The 17,921-nt window shown below is 35.8% G+C and overlaps 1 protein-coding gene across 6 annotated transcripts in view; it reads right to left on the bottom strand.

Moving 5' to 3' along the window:
* Positions 1–17,921, bottom strand: part of TAX1BP1 (Tax1 binding protein 1) — a 47,870-nt gene that overhangs the window by 6,544 nt on the left and 23,405 nt on the right. For 4 of the 6 annotated variants that reach the window (XM_032237909.1, XM_032237908.1, XM_032237912.1 and 1 more), the window contains exons 8-16: positions 17,366–17,551; positions 16,522–16,749; positions 13,503–13,646; positions 6,713–6,806; positions 4,833–4,951; positions 3,751–3,876; positions 2,378–2,449; positions 759–939; positions 385–533 (exon numbers count right to left, since the gene is read on the bottom strand). In XM_032237909.1, the coding sequence (XP_032093800.1) occupies positions 385–533; positions 759–939; positions 2,378–2,449; positions 3,751–3,876; positions 4,833–4,951; positions 6,713–6,806; positions 13,503–13,646; positions 16,522–16,749; positions 17,366–17,551 (1,299 nt within the window). Of the gene's footprint in view, positions 1–384; positions 534–758; positions 940–2,377; positions 2,450–3,750; positions 3,877–4,832; positions 4,952–6,712; positions 6,807–13,502; positions 13,647–16,521; positions 16,750–17,365; positions 17,552–17,921 lie in introns of those variants that run through there. The other 2 variants (XM_032237914.1, XM_032237913.1) reach the window with 2 other exon arrangements.

Raw genomic sequence — 17,921 nt, 5'->3', positions numbered from 1 at the left:
TTTGGGAGAGTATTCCAATTAAGATAATTTTTAACGTAACTCCCTATGCCAGCTAGATTAAAGATTTCCAATTTTGGAACTATGTGTGGAAATTAGTGCTTTGACCATGTTTTTGATCACTTTAACCTTTGAAAAAACATAGTAATTAAAGGCACTGACTAGCAAAGATAAAATCAATTTTTATATCTTTGAATAAATACCACAACTGACTTACACAATGATAAATGAATGCCACTGATTTTAATGAACTTTCTAAAGTGAGATATTATGGTCATCTCATTTAAACTGGAAACTTTCAGAGAAATATTCAGATATTCTTGGATGGGAGATGTAGGAATAACTTAAATATAAGAAACATAAATGTTATTTTAACTTCAAACTTACGTTATTATCCTCAAGATCTTCTAAACCCTCAGGGCGACTGAAATTACGAGCAGGCTGACTGCAAACCACATTATCTTCAAGGTCCCAAGAGGCTGTTCTCATGGGTGGCCTCTGGATGTCATCAGGATAAAAAGCATCATCTGCTCCACCTGAAATCATAATTAGGAGATGAACACCAGATTATATAAAATTATGGTAAGCCTTTTCTGAAAGGCCATATTACGAAATACCTTTATCTTTAGTTAAAATGCTTGAAAGTAACAGCCACTTTTATCAACAACTACAAATTAATTAAATTGCTTTGAGAACCTGTGATATGCTTCCAAAGGATTTTTTCCTAGTACAACTAATTGACAAAAACTGAATCCTCAAACCTCTAGTTTCCTGGCTTGTGTAGGGATTTCCATAGTGCAGAAGTGGTATACTAGGTAATGTAGCAGGAATCTGCCCATTATCTTCAGAATTAAGATCTGGATTGAGAAAATGTAGTGCCTGCTGAGAAATCTGTCCTTCCTTGATCCTTTCTGTTTGATTTTCTGGTCTCCTTCCAGGTTTCTAAAGAATGGTTGAAAAATAATGCTATGATACAAGGAACAAAACAGTCTTTTAAGGCTGCTTTATTTAGCTTTCTCTTTTCCCATTATCTATAAAAATATTTTTAAAATCTTCATATTTGCAGTACTATAAATGTCTATCTTGATATTGTATCTTGTTTCTTCTTATTAAGTAATCTAAATTATGCTATACCAAAGAGTATAACATAACTAAAAAGTAATAAAACTTAAATTTATGTAAAACTTCTGATGCAGTTGCTAGTTGAATATTGAATGTTTTAATTCTTAAAACTTCCTTAACTAAAACTTAAACTAATGCCCTTACTTTATCTATATTTACCTAAACAATTTCTAAATTTGATAAAATAAAATCTTTTCTAAAACCAATATGGCTGTTATAATATATCTTATATCTTAATTCTCAGACCCTGAAAAAATACAAATTTGTTTCCAGAGATGAAATACCCATATGTCTTGAGGCTGGGGAAATGAACTGCTTAATGGTTGGTATGATAATGACATGGAAGAAAACTGTGCAAATTATTTCCTTTTTTTAAATACAGAAATGATCTGTTGCCACCCTGAAATCATCATCATCACTATCATCATGGCTGGGATACTCTAGTTAACATACACATTTCTAAATTTCTTTGGTTATAGCAATAGCAATAGCACTATACTGCTTCACAGTGCTTTACAGCCCTCTAAGCCGTTTACAGATCCAGCATATCGGCCTCAACAATCTGGGTCCTCATTTACCAACCTCAGAAGAATGGAAGGCTGAACCAACCTTGAGCCAGATGAGATTCGATCTATCAAACTGCTGGCAGTCAGTGACCAGCAGAAGTAGCCTGCAGTACTGCACTCTAACCACTGTGCCACTGCGGCTCACCGCAGTTATCATACAAACCTATTGCCCTATGTTCTTGTAAACTTTACAAACAAGGTATCTAACAGTTTAAAACTCCCATGATAATTGTACCTTAGTACTCGTTAATTGGTTCCAGAAGGTGCAATGAATACTAAAAGGGATGAGTGCTACATGACTTATCACATGACCATTTTCCCGACCAGATAGCACTTCGTGTCTGTCCCTTTTCCTTTGTCAGAAACCTTCCTGACAGGGCTGATTTCCTATCCTTTCTCTGTGGCCATCCCCCTTTTCCTATTGCACCATATCAAGTCAAACAAGCAACGAGTACCAAGACATTTTCACATCAAATTCATTCTCAAATTTTATGAGTTCTGAAGAAATTGAGTACCAAGATTCCACTGCACCACTTTACAAACTCACATTTAATTATAGCCCAAGATAATTTTTCCTTCTAACTACTACAGTATTCATATTTTGTTCTTGTGCAGTTTTTTGTACTGAAATAGTTCCAAGTGCCACATGACAGATATATATTATCAGTAGTTCACAGATATTAAATCAGTACCTTCTCATTGTTGTGAACTCCTAGGTGAGATGTCAATTCATCTATTTTTTTGTCTTTTTCAGCCAACTGCATCTATTTAAAACACAAATTAAAATAATGTATGTGACTAAAAAAAAGTTCTCCAGATATATTTTCAGGGTCAGATACTTAATATGAAGAACCAGTATTATTGTCATAATTTATAAGATATGCTCTCAATGTGGGTGTTGGAAAATCACATCATTATTTATTTGGTCTACCTAGTTCTTTATATTGACTGTACTTAGTTTTCGTACTTATGTTTTGTTGAGTTGTTAAGGCTGGTTTCCAAAACTTTCTTAAGTATTAAGGCAAGGCAAAAAAAATGTAATCCATAAATGAGAAATCAGACTTCACACTGTAACCTTTAAACTGGACTCTGCTTTCATTTGGCAAAAATAAAAAGCTGATTTAGCATGTTAAGTATTTTGCTGATATGCATGTTTTATAAAATAGGATGTAAGTACCACATTGGGATGAGGACATAAAGAACATGAAGCAATGAGAGCAAAATAAAAAAATCCCAGTCAATTACCAATTTTAATTTACAGAATTAAGTTTCTAACATAACTATTCCTTATTCATGTATTTTTTAATATAACAAAAACAGAAACTTAGAAAGGTAATTTTAGGGCTGTTCTCTCCTACAATACTTAAGTTTTCTTTCATTGCAAAACAAGAGCTTCTATAGTCACTTATGGTGTGGAAAACAAAGAGCACTTTTCAAGTTAGGCTACTTATTGACAAAAACAATGGTCTTCCTTGTGTAAATGACATGCTGAAACTCATGTTCAGAAGAGCTAGCTCTCTATCATAATAGTCCCAAAGCCAGGAAAATAAATCATTCTGCATCACTGAAAGCAGTACAGAAACAAAGAGGTGACATGTTCAGTGATAATAGTTCTATCGCAGAAATTGGCTTCAATGATTCTATAAAGTGAGCACAGTTAGCCTTTGATTTACAACCACAATAGGAGCTGGAACTTCCATTGCCAAGAAACACAACTGTTAAATGAATCATGTGGGTAAGTGAATCCGATCACCCCCCCCCCCCATTGACTTTGCTTGCTGTAAGTCCCCTGGAAAAGTTACAAATAGCAATCACGTGACCTCAGGCTCCTGTAACGGTCATAAATACATAAATACCAGCCAAATTTTGATCACATGATCGTGGAATGTTTATGTTCAGGTTCAAGTCATAAATCACCCTTTTCAGCACCAGTGTAACTTAAGAATAGTCATTAAATAAATGGTTGTCCCTGTAAACACTTCTATTAATTACCAACTCTAATTTCCCTTGCAAGTGATTTTAATTAGAAGATTGTATAACCATATTAAATAATTGTTAGGCTTACTAGATACTGGTCTTTCACCACAGCTAGTTGTTCCTTCACACTCTCACTAATTTTCACTTGCTCCTTCCATTTCAGTTCCAATTTGGCCAGTTCATCAGCATACATTGTACATTTCAATTTCTCATCCTAAGGAAAAAGAATAAATAATAAGCTTTAAGAAACCCACAGATTATTTTTGCCAGAGCATTTTTTAAACTGAGCATTCAAAAACTGAGTTGCTTATTAATTGCCTCTAATTATATAATTCGATGTTTTAGCTAAAGAATAAAACAATGAACCCTCTTCAAAGTGTTTAGTAGTCTTCTACTAATGCACAATTCTTTTTCTGTCAAGTAATTTCATTTTGGATTTTGGATCACTACAAACACACTCCATAAAGTTTTGCAACTATCAAGTGCACCCTAAATCCAGAAACAGAAATTTATTGCTTTTAATTTCAATAAGCAGTGCAATCAGTTATGAAATATTATCAAGTGCTAGTAAAATCAAACAAGACTATGAGTAAATCATCTTTAGAATATTATTTGATACTAGTCATGTTCATTGAATTAAATAATTCATTCTCTTCAAGAAAAGCCCAGACACATAATTCATAATCCTATTTCTTTGGGAGTTTACTTTTCATCCCTTTTGATATTGGCAAACCTGTACATGGAAAAAAGCTACGCATTCAGACCTTTCAGCAAATGTTTTTAAATTATTTTTATACACAGAATAAAAATAGCCTCAGATAGGGCAATACTATGCAGTCCTATCATATGTAACCTAGATAATGCAAATTTATGAATATTTAACAATATATGAATAAAGCAGGACTTATTTCTGAGAAACAATAGATATGAAAGTGCAGATTTCCTCACCAAAAGAATAAATGTCATAAATAGTTGCCGTATGTCATAAATATATTTTGCTATGTGTAGCAGGACTCAGTTCCGATTGACACTTAAATGACTTATAAAAAGATATTAACTTACAAGAACTTTTCAAATACATCCAAGTCAAATGTGGACATAAAATTATTAAAAACACTTAGGTTTCCTATGATGACTCCCTAATTTCTTCTGTTTTACTGTTTTACTTACTGACAGCATCGGCTTGCATTTCATAAATTTCACTGTTCTGTCAGAAATTTCTTTATTCTTTTCATGATCTTGTTCCTTTTCTGAAAACTCCAAAACTGTATCAGATGAAATGATGCTAACTGCATACATTGAGGAAAAATATAGTTTTGAATGAATAATTCTAATTAAAATGAAGTCTGTTTACATTCTGATGACAACATATTCAAGGGTGCCAGATATTTCTAGATACTGATTTTTGTTAAAGACAGCAAAAGCATGCTTAAAGCTGAAGGTAAATCAGCATATATATATTTTGGAAGACTGACCCTTTCCCCTCCTCCCACCTGCATTAATAAAATTATTAAAGCAGGATGAACCAGAAGATGATAAGAGAGAACAAATAATCCTCTCTTCTCCCATCAAAGGGAACAGGGAATAAGGATCCTTGCCTAAAAGCTAATTACAAAGCAGTTTGATTCTGCAAACAGGAGAATTCCCCAATCCACTCTCTATCTTATTCTGGAAAGATACCTGAAATGGATAGCCTCCCCAGATAAGACTGGCAAAGGAGAACTGTGAAGTGTAAAATAATAGGCAGTGTTTTCACTTGCCTTCTTTATGACAACATCAGTTTTAGTCATTACCAAAAACAAAAACTAAAAAAGGAGTAGTATAGTTCTTTTATTTTTAAAAGAAAAATAAAACAGTGATTCTTGCTAATGTTAGTTTTAAAAAATATACAAGTAGGGATAAAGTTTAGGATTGTCACCATTCTTCAAGGCTAAAGATTGGATCTATGCAGCACAGATGCCAAGATCATTGGTAGGCAGTCTGCAACAGAATGATGGGGAAGATCCAGATTCTGAGCTCTGAATTGACTGCTATACCAACAATCACAGTTAGTGGAGGAAAAAAATCTCCCTAATCTTGCTAGACTCTGTCCTGTCTGGTGCCCAAAAGAGCAGAGAGGAACTCAATCATGGTTGAAAGAAAATACCTGGCATTCTACTGGAGCCAGAGTCCCTAAGAAGACAGAAATAGCTCGCCACAAACTATTTCACCTCATGATCCTCCCAAACTCCTTAGATCTGGTTTTGTAGCAGCACCAGATAAAAAGAGCTGAGCTCTAATCATTTTCCAACTATAGCAAATGACTAGTAATCTTCTAAAAAAAGGAACCAGAGAAAAAAGCCACAAGGGGAGTTTAAACAAAGACTTGCAAACTAAGTGCAAGCTAAATGCAATTTTGAACTGGGAAGTGATTGCCTCTTTGTAAATGAGGATGTAAGTTCTGATTTTGCCTATCAGAAAAAGGAAGAGGAGCATTCCGTACACTTTTCACCATTAACAGAAAATTACTGCTTTCTGTTATAAAAACACTAAGAAATGCTAATTATAAACAGTAAGGTTGATGATATATGTTTAATGCATATGATTAAATTTAAATTTAATCTAATTAAAATCTACAATTACTATGCATCATTTCAACATCATGACAGAAGATAGCATGGAGATTTATTTATTTATTTATTTACATGTTTAACTAAATCATAGATCAAAGATAAGTTCTCTCCTCATCCTCTGGAATGAAAAGAAAGAATTCCTACAATGATGAAGTTTTTGCATTTTAAAAAATATATAACTAAAACAAAACATGAAATTCCTAGGCTGTTTCATGAAGACAGCCCTACGTGCATTTGACAAAGCTTTTTCCTTGCTTAAAAAAAAGGCTTCTAATTAATTCATATAGATTTGCATTCTATGCCAATCTTAGCTCCGAAAACACTCTGATTTTAAGTTTTCGAAGAGTTACCAGTGGAAGAGAAGCATGCTATATATGGTTTGGGGGATGTTTAGATTTCAGCTTTATTTTTCTAAGAGAGCACAGGAGGAGCTGATACCTGGAGATGTGGGCAATGTTTTATCACCAGCTTCGACCGTAGAAATTTCCTTTTTTGAGCCATCTGTCAAATTCAGTTGATCCCCTGAAGTTTTCTTTATGAAAAAGATTTTATTTAAAATATTTCTTTCATTAAAAGGATTCTATGGCAAGTTCTTCAAACAAATATAATAAAAATAATCCTTCAGATACAAAACAAATTAAGCAAAACCAAAACTTTGTCTTAAGAATCTTTATCTAAATACCTCAGGAAAAGGGAACCCTTAATACAATGCTATATAATTTGACATAGTCTAGACATCTAACAATATCTGCGAGTCCACCTTTTTTACTCTAAAGCATGGCTGTGATGTAAAAGATTGTAGTAAATTCTCTGTAGAAGGTCAAGGGACATGGATGGTAATATGGAGATGGATGCACCTTTAAATACTTTTAAAAAATGGAATATAGATGGTCCTCGACCTATAACTGTAATTGAGGCCACAAGTTGTAATAATTATAAAACAGGTCACATGTGACTGGAGCTGATTTTATTACTTCTTTTACAGCAGTTGTTAAGCAAATTTGTTCGCTTTGAGGCACTTTTTGCCAGAAACCAAAATTAAGGGAAAATTTTCAGAAAAAACACCCTAATAAATTGCAATCATGTGACCATGGCCACCATTTTATCACAAAACTCATTTTAGGCAAAATAACCTAAATATGACTTTTGCATATGATAAGCAGTGACCTTAAGTATTATATATCCATTATTTAAAAATATTTGCATGCATACCTCACACTGATTTGAAAATCAAAACCAAATAGAAATGTATTTTAAAATACTAAATATTAACATACATAGAAAATGATATGGGTTGTCTTCAACTTAAAACAGTTCATTTAGTGACAGTCCAACGGTTACAATTACATGGAAAAATGTGGCATAACCATTTTCAGAAGTATGACCTTTGCATCATCCCCATGATCATGTAATCAAATTTCAGATGCTTAGAAACTGATTCATATTTATGACTATTGCGGTATCCCAGGATCATGTGATCAATTTCTGCAACCGTTTGACAAGCAAAATTGATGGGGTAGCCAGATTCACTTAACAGCAGAGTTAGTAATCTATCAACTGCAGGGGTTCACTTAACAACTGAGGCAAGAAAGGTTGTAAAATGGGGCAAAACTCATTTAACAAATGTCCCACAATAAAAATTTTGAGCTCCGTTGTCATCGTAAGTTGAGGACTATCTGTATTCACTGAAGAAACCGTCTTTGGATCCAGCAGTTCTTAATAACTATCGTCCAGTCTCCAACCTCCCCTTTGCGGGGAAGGTTGTTGAGAAGGTGGTGGCCTTACAGCTTCAGCATACCTTGGAGGAAGCTAACTATCTTGACCCCTTCCAGTCTGGCTTCAGGCCCGGTTACAGCACTGAAACCGCTTTGGTCGCATTGACCGATGATCTCTGGAGAGCCAGAGATGGAGGCCACGCGTCCATCCTGGTTCTCCTTGACCTCTCAGCGGCTTTCGATACCATCGACCATGGTATCCTTCTGCGACGACTGCGGGAGGTGGGGGTGGGCGGCACTGTTTTACAGTGGTTCTCCTCCTACCTCTCGGACAGGTCGCAGTCGGTGTTGGTGGGGAGGGAGAGATCGTCCCCGAGGCCCCTAACCTATGGGGTGCCGCAGGGCTCGGTTCTGTCCCCCCTGCTATTTAACATATACATGAAACCGCTGGGCGAGATCATTCGGAGGCACGGGATTAAGTACCACCAATATGCGGATGATACGCAGTTGTATCTGTCCGCCCCGTGCCAACTCAATGAAGCGGTGGACGTGATGAACCGGGGCCTTGAGGCTGTTAAAGACTGGATGAGAGCTAACAAACTGGTGCTCAACCCGGAAAAGACCGAGTGGCTGTTGTGTTTTCCTCCCAAAAATTCGGCTAGCGTTCCATCAATCAGGCTGGGGGGACAAAATTTATACCCCTCAGACAGGGTCCGCAACTTGGGAGTCCTCCTGGACCCACAGCTGAGTTTCGACCATCACTTGTCAGCTGTGACCAGGGGGGCATTTGCCCAGGTTCGCCTGGTGCGCCAGTTGCGGCCCTACCTGAACCGGGAGGCTCTCACAACAGTCACTCGAGCCCTTGTGATCTCTAGGCTGGAATACTGCAATGTGCTCTACATGGGGCTGCCCTTGAAGAGCATCCGACGACTTCAGCTAGTTCAGAACGCGGCCGCGTGAGTGATCATGGGCGCACCACGGTTCGCCCATATAACACCGATCCTCCGTGAGCTGCGCTGGCTACCTGTCGATCGTCGGGTGCACTTCAAGGTTTTACTTACCACCTATAAAGCGCTCCATGGTAGTGGATCTGGCTATCTGAGAGACCGCCTCCTGCCAATTACCTCCCTGCGTCCCATCAGATCGCACAGAGTAGGCCTCCTCCGAATTCCATCCGCCAGTCAGTGCCGACTGGCGACTACACGGAGGAGAGCCTTCTCAGTTGCAGCTCCGACACTATGGAACAACCTCCCCGTGGAGATCCGTACCCTCACCACCGTCCAGGCCTTCCGCACAGCCCTCAAGAACTGGCTATCCCGTCAGGCCTGGGGATAGGATTACTCTCACCCCGCCCGAATGTTGAGTGAATGGTGTGTTTTTATGGTTAATTTCTTTTATTCACGTTTCTTTTTCTTTTTAAGTCTTGTCTTGCACTCCCTTCCCTCCATTGTTGTAAGCCGCCCTGAGTCCCCTCAGGGAAAAGGGCGGCATATAAATGTTTAATAAAATCCTAAATCCTAAATTCACTTTGAATTTTATTGCTTTTTAGTTATGGAAATACCATCAAAAAGGGGCTTTACTTATATAATGTAATATTTAAGTGGTCATAATTAAATTTGAAAAAAAGATGAATTAAAAATTAAAGTATAGTAGGACATTGCAGATATTGAACAGATCAGTATTAAAATTCATCAGCTGTGGTGTGATTATCTTCCTATCAGTAGAACAAAATGGAAATATAAACTTAGCCTAATTTCTTTCCCTTAGCCAGTTATAATTCTTTTGTCCAAATATAATCCTTCAACTAATTTATATTTATCACTCACATGCTTAAAATAATATTTCCTCCTATTTTGGAGTAATTCTAAACTTATTTCTCAGAGTCATGAGAAATGATAAAGGGATGTTAAAGGAAACATGGAGAAATAATATGCATCAAATTATAAATAGTTGTTAGAATATTTAATAAAGTAGGCCATTTTAATGCATCACAAAATTTAGCCTAGCAAGCTTAAGTTGATAGTCTTAAGAATAGATTTCTGGTTGATGTTGGAGTGCTGGAACAGCTGTGGCGAGTGGCTCTCTGCGAAGCCCAGCTGATTTATGCCTGCCTAGAGGTTCTTTGGAGTCAAACGTCACCTTGTAGGTGTGACAAGAAAGGAAGGTCTCCCATAGATTTTGAGTGGAGGACGGTCCACTTTGGTGGATCCAGGAAAAGCTTCCTGACAGGCGGAGAAGAAGACAGTCATTAATGGCTGAACCAGAGCTCTGACAACCAGAATGAAGAAAAGCGGAAAAACAAACAGTGTATTGAACTGGGGTAAGAATTGCCTAATAAACCCAGAATTTAAACTAAATTCACCAAAATGTTTTTGTGAAGAAGAGAGATTCCAGAGAGGAAGAGGGAGGGAATTGTTACTTCTTCCCACCACTGGAAGTGGCGAGTGACCGGATTATACACCCACAGGAAATGAAAGTGAAGTAATGAAATAACTATTTTCATCTGGAAGAGAAAGACTAGACTGAATACCTTAATAAGATAAGTATAATTTAAGATATAGACATGATGTATTTTTATTGAGTTATTTTTTCTAAACCACTTTTTGGCTACATTAAATGAAAGTTCTTTTCTTTTTCCAGACTCCTAATTTCTACTGGAAATGAAAAAGAAAGCAAGGCTTTCATCTGTTAGCTAAAGTTGGTATATACAAAAATAAATACTTTAAACTGGTTAGATTTAACAAGAAATTGATAATAGTTGTTTTGAGAACTGCTACATCTGGTGCTAGGAAATGGATTAAAGATTAAATCTTGTTTTGGAAACTACTTTGGGAAATGCAAGATTGGGACAGCTATAGGGAACAATTCTTTCTGGATTTCTGTGGATTATAAATATTTGTGGCTGATGGACAGAAAAAGTGAAAAGACAAATACTTATTTTGCAGACATGAAATAAAACTTTGGGTTTCGCTTGGTATTATTATTGTTGTTGTACAATTGTATCACAGCGGCCAGTTGTTTCGCCGGATTTGGCATTGGTTACTAGTCGGGCCCCACCCAGGGGCCTAGGACGTCGTAACGTATTTTCGTAATATGCGTGCAGATCCAAGCAGTGCGGCTTTTTGCATTTGACTGATGGTGATTTTGTCAATTTTTAACTGTTTTAAATGTAATTCCAGTGCTTTTGGAATAGCACCCAGTGTGCCAATTACCACTGGAATTACCACTGCTGGTTTGTGCCATAGTCGTTGAATTTCGATTTTTAAGTCCTGGTATCTTGTGATTTTTTCATGTTCCTTCTTGGCGACCCTGCTATCACCTGGTATTGCGATGTCTATGATTGTGACCTTATTTTTCTCAACCAGTGTGATGTCTGGTGTATTATGCGCCAGTATTTTGTCGGTTTGTATACGGAAATCCCACAAGATCTTGACCATCTGATTTTCGGTGACTTTTTCAGGCTGATGTTCCCACCAGTTTGTTACTGTTTTAATATTATAATTTTTGCACAAATTCCAATGGATCATTTGTGCTACTGAATTGTGCCGCAATTTATAATCAGTCTGCGCGATTTTTTTACAGCAGCTGAGTATGTGATCAACAGTTTCATCAGCTTCTTTGCAAAGTCTGCATTTGGCATCATCAGAGGAGGTATTATTATTATTGTTGTTGTTATTATTATTATCTCTTTTATTCATTAAACATGAAACTCAGTCAATTGAACATTTAAAGATGTGCCACAAATATCATTGACTGGTGCTAATGGTTGATTCAGGTTGCTGACAGAATCTTAGATATCAACTAAGTATCTTCTTAAAATATATGATGTTCCTAGTAGCACATTTTTTTTGCAATTCTACTGGGGTTATTGCAGGAAGCTGTAATTTCTTTATGTGTTTTGTAAAATTCTTGGACATGGTACCAACTGCCACAATGACAATGGATATCACTGTTACATGCTTCATCCATAGCCATGTAGTTTCGATGGCCAGGTCGCGATATTTCATTATTTTGTCTAGTTCTCTTTCTTGGACTCTGGCATCTCCAGGAACAGCAATATCAATAAACTGTACACTTCAGCTCTCTATAACTGTGATATCTGGCATGTTGTGCTCCAAATGAAGATCCGTTTGTATTCGAAAGCCCCACAAGATCTTCACCTTCTCATTTTCAATAACTTTTTCCGCTTTATGTTCTCCTGACTTTTTGGATACAAGTAAATCATATTTTTTAAATAATGACCAGTGAATTAATTTAGCAACTCAGTCATGTCTAGCTTTGTAATCAGTTTGTGCGACTTTGCTGCATTCACATTTTAAATGTAAAACAGTTTCGACTTTGTTACTGCAACCCTTTGTTTGGGTTGTCAGTGGATTTTTATATCTTCGCTTTCGTGGCATTAGTTTGTAGTGCCTATTCTTGAGCAGCCAGTATTAAACCTTCTGTTTCTTTCTTGATAGTTTCCATTTTAAGCCATGTCCATGTAAAGTTGTCATCACATTTTCCTTCAATGTTTTTCAAGTGCTATCCATGCAAAGCTTTGGTTTTCTATCTATTTAATCTGTCATCCAGCTGTTTTTTCTTATATTCTGCCTTTGTTTCTGTTGTTTTTATGCTGTTCTCCGTTTTCATAGCTTGCAGAAATTTTTCTGTACTTTGGTTCACATAAACATTCAAACTTTGTTTTTCTTCTTCTACAGTTTGATGGACTTGCAATACCCCCCTGCCCGTATCAAGAATCATCAGTTGAAATTATGATCAATAAAAACTAGTGTAACAGAAAAAAATGCAGAAAAACTAGTTTCACTGCAGATATCACATATTTATCTAGGAGAATTGGGAGAAGGAATTTAGCCCATATAAAGTCACAGAAAGAAGAAATTCCTGTTGTAATGGAGAATATGTGTGCTGTTTTCTCATAATAATTGAGCCTTTCATTCTACTTGGGATGACAGAGATCAATTCTAACATAATTACTTTTGCTAATTGATGAACATTTATTCTGCCAAATCACAATGAATATATTACAAAATTATCCATTATTACCTCCTCTAATACATAATTACTAATATATTTCTTATTAATATACTAATGTATATTTTTCTTCTTCCTTTATAAATAACATATTACACTTTTCTAAAAGCAATTACATTTTTTCAACGATCATCCGACACTACTAAGGATGCTATCCAAGAGTTTAGAAAACATTCAGATAAATGATAAACTAGAATAGACAACTGTTAGCATTCTGGATAAGGATTAACAAGAAGTTGCAAATATAAATGGAGTAAGTTCCTGCATTTTTGCATGTATTATATATAGGCATGACTCTCTGCCTACTGTCCCTCAGTTCCATTAAATTGCCTGCCTTACTTCCAATGAATAGTTAAAACATTCATGAAACTTAAGTTACCCAACTTGGAGTAACTGTGAACTTCGCTTTTTCAAAGATATGCATTCTATTGTCTGCTTCATCCAAAATAAAAAATTGATTGTATAAACATACAACTTACATGGTTAATATATTTATTGACTTGTTTTTGCAACTTCTGGCATTCTTTAAACTTTTCCTTGTAATGATCAGCAGCCATCTGTAGACGGAGCTTTAAATCTTCAACTTCTCTGCGTAGTTCTCTCTCTGCAACATTTGATGTTCCCTTTCCCCAAACAAAAACATATTCTTTAAAAAGAGTTTTTTCCACATTTAAGCTTTTAAGTCAACATATTGGATCCTTTCCCCAAACAAGAACATATTCTTTAAAAAGAGTTTTTTTCACATTTAAGCTTTTAAGTCAACATATTGGATCCAGATTCAGGAAACACACTAAAGATTCAACAAGAATCTTGCAAACTACATGCAAATTGCTAAAAAATTAGAAAGCCGTTTAAAAAAAGAAAGCAGAACTTTGACAAAGGTGACAGAATTTGAAAAAATTATACAAAACCAAGGATGAATCAGGACAAAACATAAATAACATACTGAAAGACATACAAAGTATGGAATAGAGCTGGAAAAAATCAAAGATTGTAAGACAATATGGATACAAAGCTTCAAAGAATTAATGTATAACAATGGGAAAAGCTTTTGGAAAAGAAAATATTTCACAAATAATAAACAAAATTATTATTATGAAATAGTTATGTAAAACTGATCAAATGTCTGTGTCGTTATATGACTCTAATCAAATTTCCTTATATACCAGCCATTTTAGAAAAAGGCAAATTAGATATTGCAATATGGTTTTTACAGAGAAAAATATGCTTAGTATTTTTTGTTTTATTACAAAACAAAATTATTTATTTAATTTAGTTTTCTTTTTGTATTACACTGTTTAACAATAAAAATATATAACAAAAACAGTTTATTTCCTATTGGTGCAATGTCTACAATGGATTGATAAAAACGTAAGAAAGAAAAAATTGTTACCGACTTCAGATAAATATCATTTATTTTGATACAAAGTAAGATAATTACCCTGATTTGACTCCAATAATTCATATGGAGTAATATAATTATCCTGTATTTTCTGCTTTAGAAATTTAAGACAATTTCCGAAGAAACTCTCCCACATCAAAACAACTGTTAGGTTACAATAAATTAATTTTAATTAATGAGAATCCTCAAGGGGAAAACAACTCAAAAAGCTTGGGAAATTTTAAAAAATGAGATTACAAAAGTCCAGTCTAGCACAATACCAATGAAGAAGAAAAATAACATCTCCCAAAAGAAACCAGCATGTTTGCATAAAGAGCTCTCTGACAAATTGAAGACAAAAAAGATAAGTATAAAAAGTGGAAAGAGGGGGACATAACTAAGGCAGAATATCAGCAAATAGCCCAAGCCTGAAAAGATGAAGTGAGGACAGCTAAGGCTCACAATGAAGAAAAGCTTGCCACAAAAGTAAAAAATAACAACAACAAAAAAAAAGCTTCTACCAATATGTTAAAAGCAAGAAAAAAGTTAAGGAAACAATTGGTCCATTGCTGGGAGAAAGTGGCAAGAAGGTGACAAGCAACAGGGAGGAAGCAGAACCATTTAACTCATTTTTTGCATCTGTTTTTTCACAAAGGGATAAAACAGTCCAACCTATCAAAAACAGTGCCACAAAAATCAGATTAGGAAGACAAGTAGAAGAATGTGGGTTAGACAGCATCATCACTAGATGGATTCATAACTGGCTAACCAACCGCACTCAACATGTAGTCCTGCATCTCATGAACTGCATGCAGTGGAGTACCCAAAGGCTCTGTTTTAGGCCCAGTACTCTTCAACATCTTCATCAATGATTTGATGAGGGAATAAATGAGGAACTCATCAAATGTGCAGATGACATCAAGCTGGCAGGAATAGCCAACACTTCAGAAGATAGACTTAAGATACAGAAGGATCTTGACAAACTTGAACATTGGGCACTATCTAATAAAATAAAATTCAAAGGTGAAAAGGGTAAGGTTCTATATTTAGGCAAGAAAAACGAAATGCACAGGTATAGTATAGGTGATACCTTGCTCAATAGTAGCAACTGTGAGAGGGATCTTGGAGTCCTAGTGGACAACCATTTAAATATGAGACAGCAGTGTGCAGCAGCTGCCAAAAAAGCCAACACAGTTCTAGGCTACATAAACAGAGGGATAGAATCAAGATCACTTGAAGTGTTAATACCACTTTATAATGCCTTGGTAAGGCCACACTTGGAATACTGCATTCAGTTTTGGTCGCCACGATGTAAAAAAGATGTGGAGATTCTAGAAAGAGTGCAGAGAAGAGCAACAAAGATGATTAAGGGACTGGAGACTAAAACATATGAAGAACGGTTGCAGGAACTGAATATGTCTAGTTTAATGAAAAGAACTAGGGGAGGCAGTGTTCCAATATCTCAGGGGTTGCCACAAAAAAGAGGGAGTCAAACTATTCTTCAAGGCACCTGAGGGTAGAACAAAAAGCAATGGGTGGAAACTAATCAAGGAGAGAAGCAATTTAGAACTAAGGAGAAATTTCCTGACAGTTAGAACAATGAATCAGTGAAACAGCTTGCCTCAGAAGTTGTGAATGCCCCAAAACTGCAAGTCTTTAAGAAGATGTTGGATAGCCATTTGTCTGGAATGATATAGGGTTTCCTGCCTGGGCGGGGGGCTGGACTAGAAGACCTCCAAGATCCCTTCCAACTCTGCTATTGTATTGTATTAATTATGCGGAAACATAAAATGAATTAAATCCAGTTTATAGTAACGCAATGGAAGTTGTACCATTAATACTCTATATAGCTTATTCAACATTTTGGTTATATCCTATTATAATTTCAGAGTGGAACTCTGAATTTTTAAAATATATGAATATATGAAAAGCATCTAGAGCTCAAAGTTCAATCTAAATATACTTTACTACACTGTAAGTGATGCCCACATGTTGTTTAGGTAAATACTTAAATGGAATAGAAATGTACTTTCTGCTGAAAGTTATCCAAATAATTTCATATTAACTGACACAAGAGCTTTTTAAGTAAAACGTAAGAACAGAACATTCCTTTTTACCTGTTCATTGTTCACAGGAGAGATTTTTTTTAGTTCAGCTACTGCATCATTCAATTGTTTTTTCAAGTTATCATTTTCAAGTCGAGCAGTATGAAGATCTGCCATTGTTTTATCACGCACATTTACCGCATCACTTAGTTCTTTGGACATGAAAATAACTTCCTGCCTGCTTGCCTGAATTTGATCTTCAGCTTTCCGAAGCTGCTCTTTTAAAAAACTTGACTCTTCCTAGAAAAATAAAGCAGTAAGTTTATATATTATTCTTAATTTATTGTGTTATTCTTAAACAAAAAGAAAAACCAATTTCCAAGGCATAAATATTAGTAATGTATCAAATTCTCCAATTGTTGTCTGCTGTTGCCCATGGCTCCTGGCAATATGTTGTTCTGACCTAGGCTTCCCCAGCAACACGAAGCCGAGTCCTCATCCCGATAAACCCCTTTTATTTAATTTACAATGAATTCCTCTCCAGCAAAGTCCCGACCCATAATCTTTCAAGATAGTCAAAATTACTGACCTTTATCAGGCTTGGAGAGTGGCCAAGCCGATATCTTTCAGACACCCCAATACTTTGCAAAAAAGCAGGAATAAACTAATTATCTCCTGTAAAAACCCCTCCTCTTTCACTCCTCTTTTATTCCCTATGGGAGGAGCTACTCACTGTCCACCTGTGGCCTTATTCCAAGACTGTTCTCTTTGTCTGGCAACTCTGCACATGCGCACACTGGGAACAGACTCCAGCTGTTCATGCCTCACACGTGATGCAGGTAATTTGATTTGGAATATTCTGAAAACAAAATATCAAGGACTTAAAAACAAAGATCCTTTTAATCGATATCAGTACCTTATTTGATGAAGTAAGCAGGAAAGCTTTCTTCAGTTTTTCTTTTTCAGTCACACACAGTTGTAACCTGCCAATCTCTTCTTTATAATATGCTATAAGGTTTTCTTTGTTTCCATCCAAATTCTTAAGTGTCTGGATTTCAGATGCTAATTTACAATTTTCAACTTCTGTATTCTTCAAGTGTATCTGTAATGACATACATAATGAATTCACATTTCTAATCCTAAACAGGCTTATCCCAAAGTAGCTGGGATGAGATAGAAGGCTAAAGCAAAAGAAACTTATTTGGATGCATATTTGATAAGGAACAAATTTGAATGGCCCTAAGCATGCAGAGTAGGATTGGTATGAGGAGACATTTCTTGCTAGATACTAGTGTGCCTGGGCAGAAAAGGTACAATATCGGGTAAAGTTTCAATGCAATTTTTCAGGGATCTTGGCCCGGGCAATATATTTGGCTTTTTCTACCTTGGTACAGTGGAAGAAGAGTGTTTTCCAAACTCTTGTCGTTGCTATTGCAATGCTCTACTCATTATTTTCTTAAATAATGGGCTTA

The sequence above is a fragment of the Thamnophis elegans genome, chromosome Z (assembly GCF_009769535.1).
Source record: "Thamnophis elegans isolate rThaEle1 chromosome Z, rThaEle1.pri, whole genome shotgun sequence".
Lineage (NCBI taxonomy): Eukaryota > Metazoa > Chordata > Lepidosauria > Squamata > Colubridae > Thamnophis > Thamnophis elegans.
Note: the sequence above shows the minus strand (reverse complement) of the source record. Positions and strands in the feature narration are given on the sequence as shown.